At 35.4% G+C, this 23,717-nt stretch overlaps 3 protein-coding genes across 13 annotated transcripts in view; 1 reads left to right on the top strand and 2 right to left on the bottom strand.

Annotated features, from left to right (window-relative positions):
• Positions 1–23,717, top strand: part of Dh31-R (Diuretic hormone 31 Receptor) — a 164,979-nt gene that overhangs the window by 79,276 nt on the left and 61,986 nt on the right. Inside the window, exon 1 of one of the 11 annotated variants that reach the window (XM_076617952.1) lies at positions 20,623–20,906. The exons of the other annotated variants lie outside the window; for them this stretch is intronic. The gene's annotated coding sequence lies outside the window, so the exon portion shown is untranslated. Of the gene's footprint in view, positions 1–20,622; positions 20,907–23,717 lie in introns of those variants that run through there. 11 annotated transcript variants of the gene reach the window in all.
• Positions 1,716–8,164, bottom strand: LOC117156847 (UDP-glucosyltransferase 2-like). The gene is made up of 5 exons (XM_033334246.2): positions 7,952–8,164; positions 7,067–7,527; positions 5,138–5,572; positions 4,141–4,387; positions 1,716–2,211 (listed from the first exon to the last, which is right to left on the bottom strand). The coding sequence occupies exons 1-5, from the start codon at positions 8,004–8,006 to the stop codon at positions 1,973–1,975; spliced, it is 1,437 nt and encodes a 478-aa protein (XP_033190137.2). The 5' UTR covers positions 8,007–8,164; the 3' UTR covers positions 1,716–1,972.
• LOC117156842 (UDP-glucosyltransferase 2-like) lies at positions 8,951–17,341 on the bottom strand. The gene is made up of 6 exons (XM_033334233.2): positions 17,181–17,341; positions 15,887–16,321; positions 15,021–15,443; positions 13,557–13,788; positions 12,419–12,644; positions 8,951–11,566 (listed from the first exon to the last, which is right to left on the bottom strand). Exons 2-6 carry the CDS (start codon positions 16,295–16,297, stop codon positions 11,290–11,292), a joined length of 1,569 nt encoding a protein of 522 aa, XP_033190124.2. The 5' UTR covers positions 16,298–16,321; positions 17,181–17,341; the 3' UTR covers positions 8,951–11,289.

Raw genomic sequence — 23,717 nt, 5'->3', positions numbered from 1 at the left:
ACGTAAGAATAACGAATTATCCTACTCTTATCGTTTCTTTTTTATTTACAAAAGTCTTTTACATTCTGCTCTTTCTTTTTTCCACACAGCTACGCCTAACGTTCACTTACGACATTTCATATTTTCAGATATAACTTGTTACGCCATATTGGTCTATGGTACACGATAATTTCTATTTTAATACTTAAATCTAATAACAGCAATGTTATCGGATAAAGCTGAACTCATGCGTTAACGCTTCCGTTATTTCTTTATTCGATTTTGTCTCTGGTGTAGTATTCGAATTGCAAAATATTCGGCTACAGCGACACACGTTTCAGGAATTTTTCAGGTTGCTGAAGCGGAAAATTGAACTCGTTCTTCGCGGAAATAAGGCGCGACGAATTTCGGTTGACTGTTATTGATTGATAAATGTGTAACTCGTACATTTCTTTTTATGGATGATATTTATTGCACCATGCTTAAATAAAATGTAATGTATTATATTATTATTATTATTTAAAATGTAATTTGTATTCAACACGACCAGAGTTATTAACGAATTACGATAAAATTGTTCATATCCTTGCGAACATCGAGCCGTTTCTTCTGTTTCGTCCGGTAATTTTCATTTCTAACGTATCAAACATTTTCTTCTACGTGATACTTCAAAATTCGTTAACGATCATTTTCTACAAATTGATCGTTACTGTCCGATTTTGGATCGTTCTGCTGCGAATTCATCGGTCGTAAGAATAAACGACAAGCGGAGTAAAACTTCTCAGTTGTATCTCTGCAACAAGATACCTCAGAGAATTCATATTTTGACAAACCAGTTCATAAAAACTAGCCAGTTAAAATAGTTAAATAATACAAATCTACAGAATTAGGTGTAAATTGCATCGATTTATTTTCTGTCGCTTTACCGCCTATCGCTTGCCGCTTATCCTTCTTTCGTATAACCACAGTTTCACGCGGATTTCTACATCGAAGATCTTTTTCAACCAAACGTTCGTAAGGAGGAATTTTCAAAACCAAAAACATTTTCCGTGAAAAGCGTCTACTGTTTTTTTTTTCTACGGCGACTTATCCTCGATTTTAACCAAAAGATCGTAATTACCATGCAATTCTTATAGATCCTTATAGAAATCCTTAGATCGGCTCATCAGTGATTTTCATACACATCTGCCACTTTATTTATTTCGGTTTTTATTAATCGTCGTAAATCGTAAAATTTATCCACTTGTGAAATTATATCGTTGCTTTGCAGTTTGTGCATACGCTTGTGCGAGAAAATACAAATTTTAGAAGAGCGGTTTTTGAAAATTCACAAAGAAGCCTTCGTGGATCGCTCGAACGATACCAGAAGGCTGATTTAACACAAGATACGCCGCTATCCGCGAAAACAGTACAATCTTACACTTGCGGCATTACGAAACGACTAAGAACGAACACGTCTATTACAAAAATAATGTCACGTTAATAGCGGCCCAGCTAATATTTTCCTCTTCTGACGCAAAACTGATGTATTAATTATAGATTATATGGTACTAAAATTAAAAACATAACGCGAACCGTCTGTTAAGTAAAAGAACTTTTTTTTTTATCTGTGCCACTATCAATTCCAAGCGGCGATACGTTGACAAATTTTTTATTTTTTTTTTTATATCAATTACAACTTTACAATTTATATGCCAAAATAGGACGTAATTTACCGTTGACAAAAACACAAGGACAATGTTTAAATAAATATATTGTTGTTTTACCAGGAGCAAATTATTGTTACGAATTTGGTTTACATTAATACCGACACGTTCATACGAAAAGAAGTGAAAAAGAATAACATAATCTTTTTAAAAGGGTACGGTCTATTTAAAATTATCGAAGAAAAAAAGAAGACGCGTATCGTAACTCACGTTGACCTGTTTAATTTTCTGAAAAGGATTCGATTTAACTTGTTTTCCCGTTCGGCGGTACTTTTAGTTTTTAATTTTTAGAAATTTGTAATTGAAATTTTAACGAGAATGAATAACAGATAGAGGGTTAGAATGAAGCACGCGATTAGAACAACGATGATGTCGATTAAGTTTAATTTCCACCAGAGCATGTCCACTGCGGAAGATTTCAAAGAATTTGGCCCATTTCTGATCACGTACTCGATCCAATAAATTGCGGTATCCAAAGGGCTCAATGATCGATCTCTCAACTTCCGCGACATCCTTCTCGCAGAATCTCTAAAACGTGGAATAAGAGAAGAAATACTTAAAATTTTGGAGAACTTTTGTCTTCGTTATCTGATAAATGTTTCTGACAAGTATTCTGACAAGTATTCTGACAAGAGCTGATTAATCAATTTCACAATTTTTGTTGATATAAGAATTTACATAAAGTTAGACGAAGAAAGGAAATGACAATGAAAGTACAATTTTAAATTAAATTTTGAAACCGGTTCTTTGACCGGGCCTGGTAAGGTCAGCGTTAATCAAATTTTGAACTGTAAGGTGACTAAAGAAATCATTAAATCGAACGTATCTCACCTTAGGAAGAAAGATACATCTTTCTATCTTGTAATGCAGATATTCTTTTCTAAATTTATATTCGGAATATTCAGCATCCTCGTACAAATGGGAATACAATTTTGATGGAACTTTCTCCTCTAGATCTTTAGAAAATGAATCGAAATGGACGAAAATACCGACAGAAATTCAGCAATCAGTTGGTTCGATGACAGAATATCACTTACCAAACAAAGATTCATATATTTCTAATACTAAAATTTCAGAGAAAATTATACGAAACATTAGCTACAATTAGAAAGATTCGTCTAATTTCGAAATTGACAATTAAAAAATAACAAGATGATCTTTTTCTAACTATTTTCAATCACGAAAATTTAGAAAACTTATAAAAACGAATGGGATGAAATTTGATTGTGGGACACGTACGTGGTGGGGCTATGAGAGAAGACAAAGGGATGCTTAAGGGTGAAGGGGTGTTGAATTAATAGGCAGTCGAGGACCGAGAGTCGAGATGTGAGGAGTCCTAAGTCGAGAGTCGAGATGTGAGAGTCCAGTTGTGAGTCGAGATGCGAGCAGTCGAGAGTCGAGTTGCCCAGTTGTTATGAGTTGTAAACTATTAATTGTGAGTTGTGAATTATCCATTTAATTGTCTTAGCTGTAGCATATTATTGTATTTACTGGGTTGGCAACTAAGTGATTGCCGGTTTTGTCATTAGGTGGTCGATAGTTCACGTTAAATAATCTATCGATACACTTATCATATAGGATAGAAATCATTGGAACCCCTAATTTCTAATATTTCTGAATAAATAAAATCCTATAATAACATAGTGGAATAGTAACGTTAACAAAATAAAAAGCATTAAAAAAAGCAGCAAGATACGGAGAGAAAGCCCTAAAATCAAAAAAGGAATTAGTAAAGGAAAGAGAGAGAGAATGGGGAAATGGCCATGAAGGGAAAAGAGCAAGAAAAAGAAAGAAGAGACTAGAAGAGCTGAGAAAGGGAGCGACGCAGATAGAAGCAGGAGAGGAGCAAGGAAGGATGACAGCAGACCAAATTATAGAAGAAAGAAGAAAGAGAGAAGCAGGAGAGAGGGGGAAAAGGATAAGAGAATCCAAGTATAATATACGCTACAGGAACATAGCCAAAGAAAAATGACCAAAGTACTTAGAAGGGAGGATGAAGTGGAAGGACAGAAGAATACCGGCAAGATTCAGATGCGGAAACGAGACCAAAGCAAGGGAATACTGGAAAGAAGAGGGAGAAAAAAGATGCAGACTATGTAGAAGGAAAGAAGAAGACCTGAGACACGTAATAGAAGAATGTGAAATAACGGGAAAGACATAGGAAAAACGCTGAACGTGACTGGAGAAGGTTTAGCAGAACTGAAAGCAGTAATAGAGAAGAGAAGGGCAAACGACAGGAAGGATGCACAGCAAGGAGGCTAAAGACCAAAGTTGCAATAGTTTTTTAGTCGTTAGTTGCTAATTTATAGTTCCTAATGCTTAGTTTTTAGAGGTAGAATAAGCAAGGTAGTGCAATAGAATAGAGTGGAAAAGAGGGGAGGTAGACATATAAGAAGAGAAATAGACATAAGAGATGTAAAACCGAAAGTTCGTGCAAAGCCGAAAGGTATTTAGCTATATTTAGGGTCGTGTAAAAGTGCATTTAGCGCAATATCCATGGAACGTTCGTCGAGATCCCCTAAACGTAATAACACTGGCATATTCTTATGAACCATGATACCGATGTTTCTCATCCGATCCGAGAACACCGGTATTCCTATCATTGGAACTCCATAGTGGATAGCTTGCCGAGTTCCCATAAGTCCACCATGCGTTATGAACACTCGTGTATTTCTGTGTGGTTCGAGAAATTCGATAATACTTTGTCACATTTCGTATGAAACAGCAGACATTAAATCCGTTGAGATTTACTCACCGAGTACTGACATCTGAAGAATCCAAGATCGTATCATCGCGTTATCTGGCAGACCAGGAGGCAATTTTGTCGCGTTGGTAACCCTCATTGGGACTCTTATCGATGAAATTTTCGCGAACGACGCGCACAAGCCCAGCAACGTGTTCAATGGCAAGGTTTCGATGTTCAGCAACGAACCTAGCGCGAAGTACACTAATCCGTGGCTGGCTGTTTCCAATCAACCGTTCATTTCCTAAATTGGAACACGAAGAACTAAAGGAGATACGATTTGTTGTACGTTACAAGCCCGCGAAACTTACTTCTGATTTATATCGGTTCATAGATTTTTCCTACGATAGTCGACATAACACGAGCGAAATGAAAAAGTTCCTTCAACGATACGAAAGAGAGTAAGATTCTGAATATTATTGTCACGATCGTACGTCAAGTTGGCCGGTCATAAATTCGAGAACCAAATTCCAGTTGTTTATAAATAATTTATATTCGCCCATGCGTTCTTGTCTGTGGCAATTACTTTTTAATTTCAAATATTCTTTCGCGAACAAAATTAACGAAATCTTCCGACGGCGATGATTTACGAGCCGGTGAGATTGGAATTTTCATAGAACGAATCGCAATATATGGGACGTTTAAATGACAAACTAGAAAGTGAAGGAAATAACAGAAAGAGATAAAAATACAACAATAGGAGTTATCAGTCTCTGTATGAACCTACCAGGGACGACGTGCATTCGTCGCCTTGAATATGTAATCCTCCAACTTCGATCACCGCCGGGGCAAGAGACCTAATCCCGTGAAAAGAATAGTGCGAGTTCACCAAAGCCAGGGACACGTTCCCTTCCAATTGTCTGACATCTGGCAAGTCCGCAGCCAAATATTTCCGCATTGTTTCAGTCCGATCGGACGTATAATGGTGAAAAACCAGCGTTTCTTTGAAGTTAACGAACAGGTTGCGAACTCGATCGAAAAATGTGTCGAGAAACGCGTTCTCCACTACGGCTCCGGAAAAGAAGGCGAAATTGAATGGTCTGCCCATAAAATCGTCGACGTAAGGCGCCTGCAAGAAGCTTATAACGATGGCCACCTGTGTTTCCAGAAGTTGACCGAGACCTAAGTGACAGAAGTAGGCGGCCTAAAATACTGCGGACGAATGGATACTCTTAGCGATGAAATTTCAACTTCTTGATGGTAAAATAGGAGATTCACAAAGGATATAACCTAACAAACACGAAGATGGTACTCCACTGGGGGTAGCCACCCACATGTTATATTATTATACCACTAAGCTATAATATTTTACCAAATGTCCTACTGGACAAATTGTAAAATTTAAATAAATAAATAAAAAAAAAAGGAGATCGAGGAGTAGATCTCGAAGTATATTAACAAATCTAATTAACGCATGCCGTTCGATCGCGGCTACTCAACAGACGTTAGAAAAATATTGGAAATCGAAAACGATACTGGTGAAATCGTGAACTCGAGGGAAACATTAACAACGTAATTGCATTTGTCGAAAAAATTGAAGCGTATGCCCAACTATGGAAGTGGAGATACTAAACATGTACATGTATATAATTTTGTAACGATGTATGGTTTCTTATTATATGTATCATGTAAAACTATAGATAAGCATACAGATAGAAAAATTGACCAGTCTTTATTTATGCTACAACATAGATAAATGTAACTGTGCCAAGTCGCTTATGACTTTGATGGTCGATGCGATTATAAGTGTTAAATAAAAAAGAAAAGAAAGAAAGGAAGATTCTAATTAATGTGATATCAAAAAAAAAATAATACATATTTCACAATTAATTACTACTTGTTATATTAGTGTGGCGGATCGGTATCAACAGGACGCCGACAGGTCGAGGCATCAAAGCGGAGCAACACCTCCCGGGCGATCCGCTGGTACCAACCGCCAACACTAGAGGGCTACGACAACGAGTCTGTCTAACTCGCTAGCGGTCGAATATACGAGCGATTGATACAAATACCGCACTTAGCGAGACTCCTCTACGTCTAAAGCAGGGACTACCGGGCATAGCCTTACTGACGAGTCCACCGGCAGTCCCGGGACGAAACGCAAACTCTCTTTTCATCCGCCGCATTAGTATGATATAGATACTAATATTATAAAAATATATTTGAATGGTATCCAACAATTATACAGGGTGGTTGTTGGTAACTGGTGGTACAAGCGGAAAGGGGGTGATTCTACGCGAAAAAAGAAGTCGAAAATATTGGAATAAAAATTTAAAAATTTAAAAAATAACGTCAATCGAGACAACGATCTACAGTGAGATCCCTTATAACGAGACGCGATAAAGTGCACGCGTACCGAGCGAAAATTCAAAGTCGATTTTCTCGAAAACAAAGCCTCGAACGAAAAATTTTCATTCTATATTTTCGACTTCTTTTTTCGCGTAGAATCACCCCCTTTCCTCTTGTATCACCAGTTACCAACCACCCTGTATATTTAACACTGGACCTAGCAAAATGACTGTATCACAATTTTTCATGGAAATTTTATAGATTTAAAACAACGCGTTTTTGAGGATTTGAATAATTTTTTGATAAAGTATATGGATAATACAAATATTTCAGTTTTATGCTTCAGTCATAACGTTAAACATTTATCTTGTTTACGTTTAATTACCTCAGTGATTATGAGATCGTATGGTGGGTCTTTGGGTGGATTTTTAACGAAATTTTGCATCTTTTCGTGGCATAATAATTCATAGAAATCTCTACCATATTTTGTTACAGTGTAATACGTTATCGCTGTTGGTTTTAGCGTGTTGTACGCTGAAGCTACATCTTCTCTCGTTCCGTTTAAATCGATAATATCCGTGTAATTAGCGATCGGGACTTTCGTTGGGAAGTGGCTGATCATATCGATTTTGTGCCCTTTCTCTGTAAGTCTTTGCACAGAGCATGGAACATTCTGAAGTGACTTTTTCCATCGAACAGGAAGAGACAGAGAATTCTGTAAGCGTCGTTTACGCGAATAAAAAGAGCCACCAACAGTAGGAACAGTATTTTCTGGCATTTCATTTCCTTTTCTTTCTCTTTTCCAGATATCTGCAAAGGATACTCAACTGCCTTCTATGCGTTTTCCAATAAAATTAAATTTATCTGTATTAAATTTCAATCAAATATCAATAGAATATGGAAAATGTAGTAATTTAAACATATGAAAACTCGGAATCGAACAGTTTGAAAATTTGAAAACCTGAAAACTCGAGAGTGTAGAAAATTTGCAAATCAGAAGCTTCGAAAGTTTGGAAATTTGAAACATTCGAAACATTTTCTACGGTATCTTAACCCAGCACCAATTGTTTTATGTTATTAGCAACATAATTGTCTATTTTCATTGTCCAATTGTTTCGATTCAAGATACAGTTGTAACTCGCTGTTCAAGTATCTCACAAATGGCCAATTTTCCAACTAATCTACTCAGCTACGTCTCGAATAAAAAAATTATCCAGCACTGAAAGATTTTTACCTTCAATTATGCGCTGAATGAACACCAAATGTATTAATATTTCAGGATGAACCATGGATTGCGCGAACGTCTGTCAAGGGAATTTGTAAAAGGCTGACTGTGTTTTTTACGTAGCTCTTTTGTCATAATTATTGTAGAGTCTGGAGGAAGGGACAGTCACATGATCATGCAATTAAAATATTATCTTGAAGAAAACAACGTGTAGACTTTATTCTTACGTTTCTGTTCATTTTTACCTGTAATTATATAGTTTGCGTGGTTTACTTACAATTTCATACTTCGCCGGTAAAAACGAAGAAAGTACAAAGAGGGAAATTCTATAGAGGATAAATTGTATACAAACGACGAAAATTTAGATAGTAGGAGTATATTTAGAAAACTTATCTGGCATTTCATTTCCTTATGTTTACTCTGTTTCTGTATTTATCATTGATAAACATAGTCATAGCGAAAACAAGGTTTTTAAATACTCCAAGCTCTTCAATTTTCTAATGTTATAATTTTCCAAGCTCTTCAATTTTCGAACGTTCGATCTGTCAAATTTTCCAATATCAAAATTTTCAAATTTCTGACCACCTGATTTCTCGAATTTGCAAACGTCTGCCTCTGCAAATTCTCCAATACTAGAGTCTGCAAATTTTTGACTCTCGTATCCTCTGAATCTCCAAATTCTCAAACTCCGTGATCACGGGACATTTCAAAAAATAATTCCATTATCTCAGTTCCATTATTCATAACGAAGAAGCAATCCATCGTAAGTATTCCCATTAATCGTGCTATAAAATTCTGTCTCTCGCAAACAAATTCGTTAATTACAGAGACACTGGCCATTTGAATAGGCATTTCCCTGCTTTCTGTCTCGAATATATTTCTCAAAAGAACAATCGACGTTGCGTCCGAATTATTTATCGTCAAGTTTGCTGTCTTAATTTTCCGCATCGCGTGCTCCGTGAACAGTCATTATTAATGGTTCGTTGAGCCGAATGATGAAAAATATCGTAACTCTACAGAACTACCAAAATTTCATGGTATTTTTATTTCTTTTTCGACTATTTACAAAAGTGAAATTGTTTCCGGATGAAAGCAATTTTCTTAATGTCGTGTAACTTTCAAAGAAACTACCCCCTGCTAACGCCAGTTTTAGCTGGTCGGTTAGGAAAATGTCGCAAGTTGCAGTTCCATTTTACGCAGGCTAAAGCGTACAATGATACCGGATGAATAAGGTTTAGTGTCTGGCATGGGAACTCGGTAAACTGCTTGAGAACTTGTCAAATGTTTACGTAATTTTAATACGATTAAACGTGGCCCTGTCCATGTTTAATTATACTTGATCAAACTTCCAACGGCTCGTTTAATCAAGTTATAAGTGGCTTCATCGTTAAGTTCCTCTAGCCCGGCTCTTCCTGTATTGTAACGCGTCCTGTATTGTCGTAGATTCCTTTTCGACGTTTCTTTAATTGTCAGAAATGCTGTGTTCTTGGCTTTACAGTGTATCGATTTAACATTTATCGTCACCTCGCGATGAAATTTGCATCAAAGGTATTTATATATTGGGTTGTCCGAAAAGTTCCTTTCGTTTCATAAGTGAAATAATAGATGCACAACATTTTTTATTATTTTTTTTTCTTTTACATCTCTTTTACCTATCTGAGCCTAATATCCATTTCGCATATCTCCTTTTTACTCTATCCAGTCTTTCTTCCATGTTCCAGTCCCATACTTCTGCTCCAAACATCTTCATTCTCCTTTTGTAGTCCTGTTTGAATATTCTTTCTCCCACGTTCCATGTTTTCTTCATTGATATGGTTGCTCTCTTTTTCCTGTCTTGTATGTGCTTCTCATCACTTCTGTTTTTCTGTAGTACATACCCTAGGTATCTTATCTCGTCCACTTTTTCTAATTCTTGCTCTCCCCATTTCAATTTTCTTTGTGTCTTTTTGTTCCTTCTTTTTTCAAATCTCTTTTACCAATTTCGCTTCTTATATATCTACCTCCCCTCTTATCCACTCTATTATATTGCACTGCCTTAATTTTTCTATCTCTAAAAACTAAAAACTAATACCTAAAAACTATTGCAACTTTTTCTATTATTGCCTTTAGGTCTGTCAGTCCTTCTCCAGTCTCATTTAGCGTTTTTCCTATATCCTTTGGTCCTCCCGTTATTTTACATTCTTCTATTACGTGTCTCAGGTCTGCTTCTTTCCTTCTACATAGTCTGCATCTTTTTTCTCCCTCTTTTTTCCAGTATTCCCTTGTTTTGGTCTCGTTTCCGCATCTGAATCTTGCCGGTATTCTTCTGTCCTTCCACTTCATCCTCCCTTCTAAGTACTTTGGTCATTTTTCTTTGGCTATGTTTCTGTAATGTATGTTATATTTGGATTCTCTTATCCTTTTCCCCCTCTCTTCTGCTTCTCTCTTTCTTCTTTCTTCTATAATTTGGTCTGCTGTCACCCTTTCTTGCTCTTCTCTTGCTTCCATCAGTGTTCCTTCGTTTCTCACCTCTTCTAGTCCCTTCTTCCTCTTTCTTGCACTTTTCCCTTCTTGACAATTTCCCCAGTTTCTCTCTCTTTCCTTTATGCACTGCTTTACTAGTTCCTTTTTTTTATTCTATGGCTTTCCCTTCATTTCCCTTTGATTTCTGTTAGCTTGCACTCTTCTATCAATCACAACACACAACTTTTATTTTATATTATTTTATGAATTTATGTATGATCCATTTTGTAGTAATAGAATAAAGAGGATCAAACATAATTCAATAAAATAACATAAAACAAAAAATGTTGTGCATCTACGACTTCCTTATAAAACGAAAGGAACTTTTCTGACAATCTAATAGATATTGGCACAGTGTAACAGAACGAAGTTGAATAAAATTGTCTAGGAATTTATATCAACGATGTTCAAGTATATTTCTAGTGTATTTCTAAAGGACGTTTATAGATGAAATATAAATTATTTGACTTCGATTTAAATCCGGAACATTTCATTGCTATTATTTGTAACACCAGAGTACGATTTACGTGAATTCGCGGTCGTTTCATGAAAATTTCGCATCGACTAATTTGGCCGCGCGGAGCGCGCGTCCTTTTCAAAAGAAGCTTTTCGTCCTTTCGCTATTTCGTTTTTAGTGCTTCTCAGTTTAATCGTTTCCTCTGCTAAATAAATAAATAAAAAATATTAGCCGATTACATGGAAAAGGCAAAAGCTCGTTGCATCTCTCAGAGGGAATTTGTTAAGAAAATTATCTAACGACACGCTTCTTTGAAAGTACACCTCGCAAAAGAACGCGTAATTTCCTATCCTGTTAAGGCTTTTGCCGATATTCTTCGTCCCGTTTCTCAGTTCAACTTTTTCTCTGTTCGAGCGGCCCTTTTATGGAAGCTTGTTAATACGATATTTAATAAAACTATTAATAAATAAATTGCGAATGTGAAACACGCAAATAAGAAGACGAAAACATCGAGTAGATGCAACTTCCACCAAGGTAATTTCACAGCGGCTGATCTTAAGCTATCTGGCCCATTTCTCAGCACGTATTCGATCCAATATACAGCTGTGTCTAACGGGGACATCGGACGATCTCTGAACATCTTCGACAATGTCTTTGCAGATTCTCTGAAACAATAATGAACAGTATCAGACAGTGATCGTTTCCTGTTCTACCATTTTTTCTTTTTTTTTTTTTTTTAGAATTTATGTGGGATAGTGTGACGCCAGGGAAGGACGTGGCGTGAGGGATAATTGTTTATTAGCGTTGTCAGGACATGTTAATGTTGTCAAGGAGTGTTGTGAGCGTTACCAAGGTATGTAAGGAAACAATGAGCATGGAAAATGCTGTCAGAGTTGAATTTATCGTGGTCGTGTGAAGTTCGTTGTGTCGTAGAATTAGTTAGAGACGAATACGCGAAACGCGGTATTATATCCGATTTCGTGTGAGTGCAACGATATTGTATTTATCATACTGTTTTCTATAAATTTATAATATAACATTCCTACATTTCTATTGTATGTTTCAAATTTAAAGGACTGTATATTTGACTTTCCATATGAAATATATCAAATAACGAGAAAAATAATGAGATATATTAAAATAACAGTAAGTTTTATAAAAAATTATATTAAATTTACGTAGATAGATAAGATTATTATCCGAATACGGAAATTTCTCGATGGATTATTATTCATTACGTTATACAAATTTTTCATTTCAAAGTACTTCGCTTTTTTTTATCATGTTGAAATCATCATGAGATGATACGACTAATCTTACGGATCGAAACGAAACTTAAAAACTTAAACGAAGGATTCGACCGAAATATTTTTGTTTATATCGTTTTAATAACAGTGTCAGCAGCGCGATTTGATACGATCAGATAAAAAGTTAGGAAATATCTTGTCAATGTCGTTAGACTTCTCGAAATATCTGTCATATTAATTGTAGAGGAGATATCGTATAAGAAACTTTACCTGTATCGGCGATCGTGCAAAACTGCGTTCAACGCAGCGTCCATGGAATGTTCGGTAATGTCATCGATGTCTACTAGAACTGCCACGTTCTTTTCAACCAAAACGTTGATGTTTTTAATTTGGTCACCGAATACCGGTATTCCTATCATAGGAACTCCGTAATAGCTAGCTTCCTGGGTTCCCATAAGGCCGCCGTGAGTTACGAATACTCGCGTATTTGGATGTTCTGCGAGAAATACGTTCGATAATCCTTTAATCTGATCTGATTTGATTGTAAGTACGTCTGAGAATCGTTATGATCTCAGAACCTCGTTTTACGACTCTAGCTTTAACAAATTAGCTTGCAATTCGTGCATTTCTTAATCAATTTTCAGTATATTAACAATAGACATTAACGAAAAATCGAACAGGTTTCATACAATCGATCCACGCAAATATCTCCTACGCTATACAAATTACGCGAAATATATTCCAAATATATTACACGAAACAAATGTTTCAAGTAAAACTAATTTACCAAATGTCCAGCTGGACAAATTGTAAAATACAAATTAAATAATAATAATAATAAAAAAAAGTGAAACTTACCCTGTTTCGAGGGTTACGTTTTGCGATGGTCACGAATTTTATTTAGACGGACGTGCCTTCGAGGTTTCAAGGTATCCTTTGTTTTTTTTTTTTTAATGGAACTATAAATCCCTTTTTTACCTTTTAATGCACCTTTTAATTCTCCATAAAAAAGCATCAAGGTAAGAAGATTGATAACGCTGCGCTTTTGCGTTCACGTTTTCCTGGTTCTCCATACGTTCGATTTAACGAACACTGAATTATCTTTCAGATACAAGTACCATGACACTGTTTTGTAGAAAATTGAAAACTACATGGAATGGCATACAAAAAGCAAATCGTAGTTCCGTTAAAAATCGGAAAGACACGTTGAAATCTCGAAAGTATCTCTGCTTAGAAAAATTTGGCGATCCTCGTAAGACGGTCCCTTTGAAACAAAACAATCAACGAATGAAAAATTTCAACGCACAGTTTCAGAGGTATTTGCGTGAATTGATTTAGACGAGACTGCCTGTACAAACTCGTAAATGGCAGTTTGAGAGTACTTTTTGGAAGGATATGTTTCGCTTACTCAACACCGCAACCTGAGGAATCCAAGGCAACGTCAGCACGTTATTGGGTAAACCAGGTGGTAACTTCGTTGCGTTGGCGCTCTTCAACAAAACCTTAACCGGTGAAATTTTCGCTAACGACGAGTAAATTTGCAATATCGTCTCCGTTGGCAACGTTTCGATGTTCATTAGCGAGCCCAATGAGAAATATACCACACCGTGGCTTGCCATGTCTAGCCATTCCTTGAGTTTCTAGATCAAGAAGACACCAATTCGACGTTATTGTTATCGTACGTAAATTTGATTTAACAAACGTTTAACACTTTGCCTGTCGAACGTTGCTTCTACTTTCCTTCCTCCAGATGTTATTGGGGTGGCAACTGAGTGATTGCGGATTTTGCCATTAGATGGTAATGACAAAATCCGCAATCGCTTAGTTGCCAATCCGATAACATGCAAAACGATAGTTCTTAAAAATATATTCTGCAACTTTGTCGATTAAATTAGAAGAAAGCTGAATATCATGCTACTTCGTACGAAGGATGAACGTTCTTCGTGCGCTATGTAGTTGTCAGAATGATTTATGGTATTTCGTTAATGGGAAAGTTATCTACAATGTAACTTTACGATATATATAATATATCACGTACAAAATTTCTTATTATTGATGCCTAATTGCCACAAGTATTGGCCATAGAATTGTGGCGGCACTCGACAAAAAATATCGCCACTCGACACCAACTTCTACCGGACGACGGTAGCGCAGTGGATGCGCCTTAGGTTACGAACGTTCGGAACCCGGGTTCGAATCCCGGCACCCCGTGTTCCCGATTTTTCTTCCATGGCACATAAATGAGAAGAAAGCAGTAGTAGCTTATAGCGACGTCTACATCAGCAACAACAGAGCACTATCGCGACGATTACTATTACACCTCAGAATTATAAAAAGACAATAGAAGACCATTCATTTCATTATCGATTCAATAAGGTTTCAATTACAAACAATTACAAATTCAAATTCGAAAATTCGATTACAAATTCAAATCTCCAATTACAAATCACGATTAGAAGATTCCTCGTTTGTAAAGATCGCTTCGCTCGCGTTCAAAATTGGAAAGTATCTTGCGAAAAGCGTAACGTAAGAATAACGCGAGTAATTTGCTTCAAAGGTTCGGAATGAATACGAGATAGCAATACGTGCAGGATGGAGAAAAAATTCAAACTTTCAAGAACTGCAGTGCAGCAGCGAAAGAGATCGACGGGAAGCTAAAATAAGTCTTTTAGGAAAGAAATTTCATAAAGTTGCAGCGGAAGATTTTAAGGAATTATTTAAAGGAATTCGAAGAAAACTAAGGTCACAGGGGCATCTCGAAAGTAAGTTTACACGGAATATTGCGAAGAAAAGTTCGAAAAAATCCTCAGAAAGTTTCGAAACCTTCGAGGAATGCTGGAAGAAGATTACAGGAAACTTTTCAAGACATTACCGGGCTTAATTTCGACTTGTCCGCTTCGACGTGTAATCCACCAACTTCGATGACCGCCGGTGTGACTGGTCTGATCCCGTAATAACTATAGTGCGAGTTCACTATAGCCAACGACACAGTTTTCTCCAATTCTCTGACGTCGGGTATATTAGGTAAACCCAGGTATTTCTTCATCATATCGGTTTGTTCGGCTGTGTAGTGATGAAATATCAATGTATTCTTGTAGTTGGTCAAGAAATTCCACAGGCGATCGAAGAACGTGTCCACTACGGCATTATCGTTGTGGAAACCGGAGAAGAAGGCGTAACTCGTAGGATTCCCCATAATATCGTCGATGAATGACATTTGCATGGACGACAAGACGATGGCCACTGGCGCTTTCAGAAGTTGGCCGAATCCTATGTAGCACGGCGAGCCAAAATACTGGAAGAAACATTAATCTTCTTAGAGTTGCAAACTCTATCTCGTCCGATCTGTCAGACTTTATGTATCTGTTCGTTTTACAATTTGAATTAATTTATTTAATTACACGGTTGAAGTAAAGTGTCATTAACGCTTTCGCTGTTGTTAAATACGCGATTACCGTGTCGATTTCGTAAAATTCAGCAACGAAAGCGTTAGACTTAGTTTCATAGAGAGAAAAGATATTTGACGAATGAATAGAAAAATACTCGTATTCGCTACAACGCGTATTATCTTCATTTTGTTATCGTCAAGCCTTTTATCGCCTTTTATCGTTTATGTCTTATAAAACGTTTCAATCTACGAAAGTTTGTGCTATTTATGTTTTAAACGCGTTGTTTCGCGGAGAGAGACAGGATAGATGGAAATTCGGATTCGTTACTCTTGATCTTAAATATATTCACCTCTACGATAATCAGGTCATAAGGTGGATCATTGGGTGGATTTTTGATGAATTTCTGCATTTTTTCCTGTTTCATTAGATCACACAGATTATTACCAAAATCTGTGGCTACGAAATAAGTAACTGATCTCTGTATATATTTTCCATAATCCGTGGTTATGCCGTTCACCACGGTTTTTAGGGTTCCATTTAAGTCAACGACGTCCGTGTAATTAGCCAATGGAGTTTTCAATGGGAAATGGCTAATTACGTCGACCTGATGCCCTCTTTTTACTAATTCCTTGCACAGGACATCGAACATCCTGAAATGGCTCTTGCCATTGTATGGGAAGATGCCCAAAATTCTGGAGGCATCGTTCGCGTGTATGCACAGAGCCAGTAGCACGCAGAACAATGCCTTCTGGTGTTTCATGTTCGTGCCGTTTTCTGTTGATACCTGCAAAATTATCTTCTTTAAAATAATGAAATTATACTTTTTCGAGATAGTAACGTTGAATTATTTTATACGTCGATAATACGAACTTTTGGAAATTCAAAAATTCTGGAATTCGAAAGTTTCGGAAGCTTCGAAAGTTAAATTTGAGAGTTGGACAAATAACATTCCTTTCTTTTTTTTTTTTTTTTTTTTTGATAAAAGTGGCACTACTCGAACGGATGAAATTACATAAAACAGCGATATTTTCATTTACACATGAAGATTTCGTAGTAATTGTGCCGCTTACAATTATTCAGCAGTTCGTTTTATCTCCGTTTATCGTTCGAGATATTTTCAAATTATCAAAACTGTAAGTGAAAGGTTACAGTCGTATTGTATTCGTACCATTAATGAACTAACAGAAGTTTAATAGGAAGTTTAAAAAGAAATTTATTTGCCAGAAAGTAATATTGTAAAATTGAAGTTTATTCCACTTATATAGTCGCCAGTTTAATAGATTAAGTTAATAAAAACTTAGCTTGAGGCAGTATAAATATGTTTTCGTTGATTAGTATAATTTCGTAACACGCTTCATAAAAGATATCGAATTTGTACTTCAGTCGGTCGTCAGAACTACCAAATATAAAGTAGAAATAGTGGCAAAATAAATCATAGAAATCCTTCGTAATCCGTAAGCGAAACGATGAAAATATTATCTATCTATCTAGTGAGCTAATAGAAAGTAAACGCTTTCAGCCACATTAAAATTCATATACATGACTAAAGATAGACTTCAAATTTGTTATATCTTCGTCGCATCGTTTCACATCTTAAAAGAAAAGAAGAAAAAAAAAAAGAGTTAAAATTCACAGAAACTCACCAAAGTTTACTAAAAAGTTCTCAACTTCAACTAAAAGGTAGCTCTTATAGTAATATTTCACTCGAGTACTATATATATCAGTGTTTGTGTTTGAGGTAAAATTTACAACGTAACCAAGAAACCAAAGGTTCCGAAAGCTTGTGTCTTTCGTCGACGTTGATCTGCGACTGTTAACGTTAAGTACTTTGCAACATCTATCGTTTGCCTTATCGTCGCGTGTGTTAACACATATTTCTCTGTATTGTACGTATACATTATACGTTCGTATTATATGTGTTTTAACTAAATTGACATATAGCAGTGCATTACAGATAAGTATTTATATCGTGCAGGTCTTTACTGTCAATTAACATAGGATAATCACATATATTTACAAGGTAAATAAATAAGAGAAAATAAGGAAGTTCGAAGTATACAAGAGGTCGATCTCAAGAAGATTCGGACAGCCTACAATTTTCATTTTTAAGCTCTATAGTTTCAGTAAATATACGAGCATGAACAAGAATGTATTACGTTACGCTACGATATAAATAACAGTATAGAAAAAACATCTTCGGCAATTGTTCGTTGTTGTCTAAATATTAATCATCCATCGGCATTACGGAGGTGCCGAGTGTCCAATTTCTCCGAAACGAAGGTACCAGATCCCGTGGTTCCCGCGTCTAAAAATTTTTACCTCGCTCGATTCAGTTCTAAATACCAGGAGTAAGACAAGCAGTGTTCTTCAGCGACCCATATTTTCATTCACGTCGTTCTTCTGCTAAGTGTTTTTTACATGCATAATTATTTTTATTTTAGTATACGTAGCAATCTCTTAATATAATATTCTTAATCCTAATATACTTAATAATAGTAATAGCTTAATAATAATAGCGTAGTATATACGTAGGTTAGTAAGTGTGAAATATGGAGCTTTTTTTTCTCGGAGTGTCGTATCATTTTCCAATAATAAATAATCCACTGGAAAATCTCATAAATATAGGTCAAAGAACAATTACACTTTCTTAAGCGCCGACGAATTTCTTCGTATTTCTTCGAAACATGATAATTCTATGGGCGAAATCCTACGACAACTTTTTGTAATATTTGTTTCACACGAAACAGCGTACCTTCGTGCAAATTACCATTTTATTGGAAAAATGTTTTGACATTTGGCTAGAGTATCACCTATATAGCAAGTTATAACGAGTAGCTTGGAATTCTTTTAGATTTTTCTAAAGCCCGAAACAATAAGAAATCAGGTCAAGGACGGGAAACTCATAACATCGACCGCGTTAGTAAAAATCTATATTGCCGACGGAGGATTTGAAAAAAAGAAGAAACGAGAAAGAGTGAATTTTTATATCAACAACGACTCCAACAACGTTCAGAGAAATCTCTCATGGAGTTAGGTGGTGGAGTGCGTAAATAAATACAAGCGACGACGAGTATACGCGTCAAACGCACCGTAACGAAGTTCTTGTTTGACGTGTATGCTCGTCAAACGATGTTTACTTGTTAAACATTTCTCTTCCATAAACAAAATAAAACAACGAATTACAAGAACGATGAGAAAAACACAAAAATTTTACATGATCTTAACAAAAACCTTGCTGACCGTAACTCCAAATTATTTCCGGTAATTACAATTGTTTACTGCAAATGAGATTCGTTGGTTCGCAAAAATATTGTAAGTAGTATAATTTTCGACCGGGTGATAATCTTGCAAATTACAATAGATAATTCTATACTTTTTTGACCAAGTATGAATCTATAAACCGTTTTTTCCAAAACCGACTTTTCGAAAAAAGTAAGCTTTGAAAAGAAAAAATTAATTTTGACAAAAATTGCAGATTCTCAACTTCGCAGACGTTTTGTGCTCTTACAGTAGCAGCCACAGAGCTGCTATCGAGACGAATATTTAAATATGTTTAAATAATGATCAAAGTGAAACAAGTGTCTAAGGACACGCCACCTTTTTGCTTACGTTTTTCAATTTATTTGGAATAAACGGTCTAGAAGAGGATCTAACAATAGCCAGCAGCAGGACAGATACTTTTACTATGAGAAGCATCGGGAAAAATTAGAAAATCATGTTTCGTATCAAACATAAAAGGGAACAAACAGCGACGATAATGGTACTCAATGTCGGAGGTTGCCTGCCGCTCGGTGTAACAAAACCGCTTGAATACCATCGTTGCCGAGTATTGTACAATAAAAGCACAAAACATCTCCAAAGTTGAAAATTTCCAATTTTTTTCAAGATTGATTTGCTCGAAAACTACGCCCTATAGAAACAAACTGAGAACAAACGTTCGCAGCTTCGTGTTCAGTTTCCAAAAGTTTACAAGAGTCATGTATTAAAGATCGTAAAATTGAAAAAAAAAAAAAAAAAAGGAAGAGGAATCAAAATTTGTTGAACAGAGTAATCAATAGCAAAACTGCTGCCGCCAGAGCGTTCTTTCATGTGCCCGTTTTAAACGTGTGATACACATTCATCGAATCCTCCCTCGGAGAAGAAACATATTTTTCACTGCAAAGTATGCAGAAATATTCTTCTTCTTTTCTTCGTCGCTTTCCTCTAAATTTTTCAAATCTTTCGCAACTGTTCTTCTTCTCTTAGCCTTTGGTTTGTCTCTACTGGTTGATTTTCTCTGTTTTTAGCTTGCTTTAGCGCTCGTTCTGCTTTCTCTTTTTTTAATTTTCGTTTGATGGGCGATCCGTTTAACACGTCCGAGTGTTCCTTTCTTTTCGATGCTCTTTTGGTTTCTATCTGGGTAATATTCGCTGTATCTTTCAGCGAAACAATTTTATCTCGTTCATTTTTGACCGAAACAGAATTATATGGACTTACTGTCTATCATAATGTCTCGTACAAGCTGGCTGTTGGATTTATTTAAACTTCCAGCGACTGCTGAATCGAAAGGCATCCAAAATCACCTTTCCAAAGCTTTGTCACTCTTTACTGAAAGTAAAATAGTCGTTCTTTTTCAATGTTATTTTCTGAAATTTGCGCAATATCGAATTTACATTTTTTTCGTAAATATCTCGATTCTACAAAGAAACAAAAAAAAAAAAGCTATTTTCAACCTTGAATATCTCGCAACACGATTTTGGCGGTTACGCCAGTGTTGCAGATAGAATTTCTAGAATGTTTTCAACTGTTTCTTTATTACAGAAAATTATGTAGCCGTTTTGTCATAATTATCGGATAATTTATCGTATCGGTTACAATTTTTGCTCGCTCGTATTAGCAAGTAAGAATAAACTATGAATCATAATATGGAACATTGTAATCGGCAACCTTGTGCTGTAATTACTGTCAACTATATGTATTATGAATTATACTATGCAAATATATTGCTGTTTTTATCAGGCAAGTTATCGCTTAAAGTCAAAGAAATATTTATCATCTTGAATAACGCGAAGGTTTTAAAATATTGGCTTGGCAACTAAGTAATTGCGGATTTTGTCAATATCACCTAATGACAAAATCCGCAATCGTTTAGTTGCCAGCCCAATAGTATCGTGGTAACTGTACAAAATATCATACGCAAATAGCAATAGAGTGTGGTGGCGATCGTAGTACAACCGAACAGGATTTGATTCTACGTGAAAAAATAAGTCGAAGACGTGGAATAACATTTTTTCATGTGACGTTTCGTTTCTGAGAAAATCGAGTTCGGAAATTCGTGGGTACAGCGAAGTGTCGGTTATCCGTGTCCCGTTTTCCGAATTTTTAATGTGGTAAGTACGAAAACGTAAAAGATAGTTAGGTATCATGAAAACAATTAATCTGCCTTTCAACCGATCAAGTAATTAATTAAACTTAAAAACATGTACGACGTTACATGGTCAAAATGCGTTGTATAATTTTATTATACAATTTTTAAACGTTAAACCTTTTACGCACAATATATTTAAAAATTTATTTTTCTCGAAAATGAAGCGTTTTATGGAAAAATTGCATTCTACGTGCTTCACTTCTATTCAAATGCAGTTTAAAGCTCGCTCGATTATTTACTCTTCTTCAGTCTCCACTTACCAAGCTAAAGTATACTCGTCAAATGTCGAAAGTCAATTTCCTTGAGAACGAACCACCCGATCTGCATATTACTGTTAATATACGAACTGCGTGGTATATAAATACGATTATATAAATGCTATAACACAGCGTGTTTTATAAGCTGAAAGAAAAATATTTTTGAATATGACAGGTGGCCTTTATGATAATTATCTGGCAGTGACGAAGTTATGTTTTGGTTAATAAACGAAAAAAAAACCTTTACTAATCTGTGATTAAAAACTGTGTACTATATGAGATGACGAAATTTGCCGAATTGTATTGTTAATCAATTTGTAAAAAGGATGATATTAAAACGATGGATGTATAGTTTAGTGTAATTACTGTAAAGTGTTGTCGTTTAAAAAGTTTATCGCAATCACGATACATATTGAGTCGCTACATCGTACTAAACACATGGTGCACGTGGTAAATATTATGTTAAACTTCGTGCACACTGATGTCTGGCAAAATTTTGTTGCACTAAATAAAAGTACAGGGGCATTGATAAATAGATTTCACGGTGTAACAATACAAAAATTTAGAGGAAACAGAGTATGCCAGTATGTGGCCATTAATACACAGGGAGATACGGGATTTTGTGTGTTTTTATAGATTAAACACGGGAGCACGATAAAAACAGAAAGAATAATACGAAAAGAATAATGGAAACGGAATAAGTAAGGAAAAATAGGAAGTTAAATTTACAACTTTGTTATCAATACGAATATTATCATAAGAAGAATAACATTGACTATATTGTAGTTACTATTTACAAATACACACAAATACTACAATACGTTATTATTTAAAGATAAACATAATTTACATAATTATGTAATAAATGCGTACGTACACATTTCGTACATTGGCTGTTGTTAATTATCATTAATTAATCTTGAAGTGAAACAACAACAACAACAACAACAACATAGGACATGACACGACATAATATAAACATGAACATGAACACGAACATAGATATGAACAAGAAATGGTAAGAAATAGTAAATCTATTATATTTAACGAATATAAATTACGGATGAAATAAAAGATTGAAATTGCTACACGTAAATATTATACAGGGTGCGGCCAAAAGTTATGCGCGAACGAGATGATCTTTACAGAAGATGAGAATAAGATTTTTTTTTTTTTGAAAGGATTAATTACTATAGTTATATATTCAGTTTGAAATGATTAGTACTATTAGTACTATTAGTTACTATATTATTATTTCCTTGAAAATAAAGCCTCAAGCGGAAATATTGTATTCTACGTTTTTTACTTATTTTCGCTTTGTTATCTGGAATAACGTCGTATTGTTTATAAATATGTTTACAAATAGATAATTAGTCCAGATTAAGTATACTTGATAAATTTTCACATTTGAATTTTCCGGGAACTGAGCTTCGTACGAACAAATTTTATTCTATATCCTTTTTTTACCTTGTAGATAACTTTCGATAGCACCCTGTATAATCGGCTATTCTAGATTTTACAGGTCGACGATAATAATGCGCTATAAATCAAAATTATCAACATACAGTTTCCTTCTGTTTCGCGAATCAATTAAAGCTTATCGAACGTTGCTTCGTAAATACCAGTCGAAATACAATGTTATCTCGTAGGTCGAAAGTTAATGATATTGTTAACTTTCTACGTTGTTACAAAATATTTTCCTAACCTTCGCTGTTTCCATTCCTATCTCTAGTTTCTTATTATTTATATGTATTTTGTAATTTTCTGTTGTCGTCCTATATCAATGATAAAAATTCCACTTTTTCCCCCTTCTTTCCTTTGTCCGACTATTATTCGTTTCTATATACTATTCTGTTTACAATACAATGTGTTTTGTGGTTCCATAGCACAGAATGATTGGTTCAAGGACGAACATAAATTCACCTGCCTGTTATTCGTGTAAATGTGTAACAAATAGAGGATTTGGCTCAATCGCAAATTCACCGGAGCAATTTAATTACTTCTGTATAATAAACTCGATCAGTGATCGGTGATTAAATATAATTGACGTGTATTTAGTTAACGTTTAAAATAAATTGAATCACTGTTTGTTTCTAAAATAATTGGCTAATTAAACTAGATATTTGTCGTTTATTACATCGATATTATCGTTACACTTGCTGAATAATTAATTATACAGGGTGATTGGTAACTAGTGGCACAAGCGGAAAGGGGGTGATTCTACGCGAAAAAAGAAGTCGAAAATATAGAATAATGATTTTTCGTCCGAGGCTTTGTTTCCGAGAAAATCGACTTTTAATTTTGACTCGGTACGCGTGCACTTTATCGCGTCTCGTTATAACGGATCTCACTGTAGATCGTTGTCTCGATGGAAAAATAAAAAAAAAAAATTTTTATTCTATATTTTCGACTTCTTTTTTCGCGTGGAATCATCCTCTTTCCGCCTGTACCACCAGTTACCAACCACCCTGTATATTAATAATAATATGCGATATTAATAACACCTTTTATTTAAT

Source organism: Bombus vancouverensis, chromosome 4 (genome assembly GCF_051014615.1).
Source record: "Bombus vancouverensis nearcticus chromosome 4, iyBomVanc1_principal, whole genome shotgun sequence".
Lineage (NCBI taxonomy): Eukaryota > Metazoa > Arthropoda > Insecta > Hymenoptera > Apidae > Bombus > Bombus vancouverensis.
Note: the sequence above shows the minus strand (reverse complement) of the source record. Positions and strands in the feature narration are given on the sequence as shown.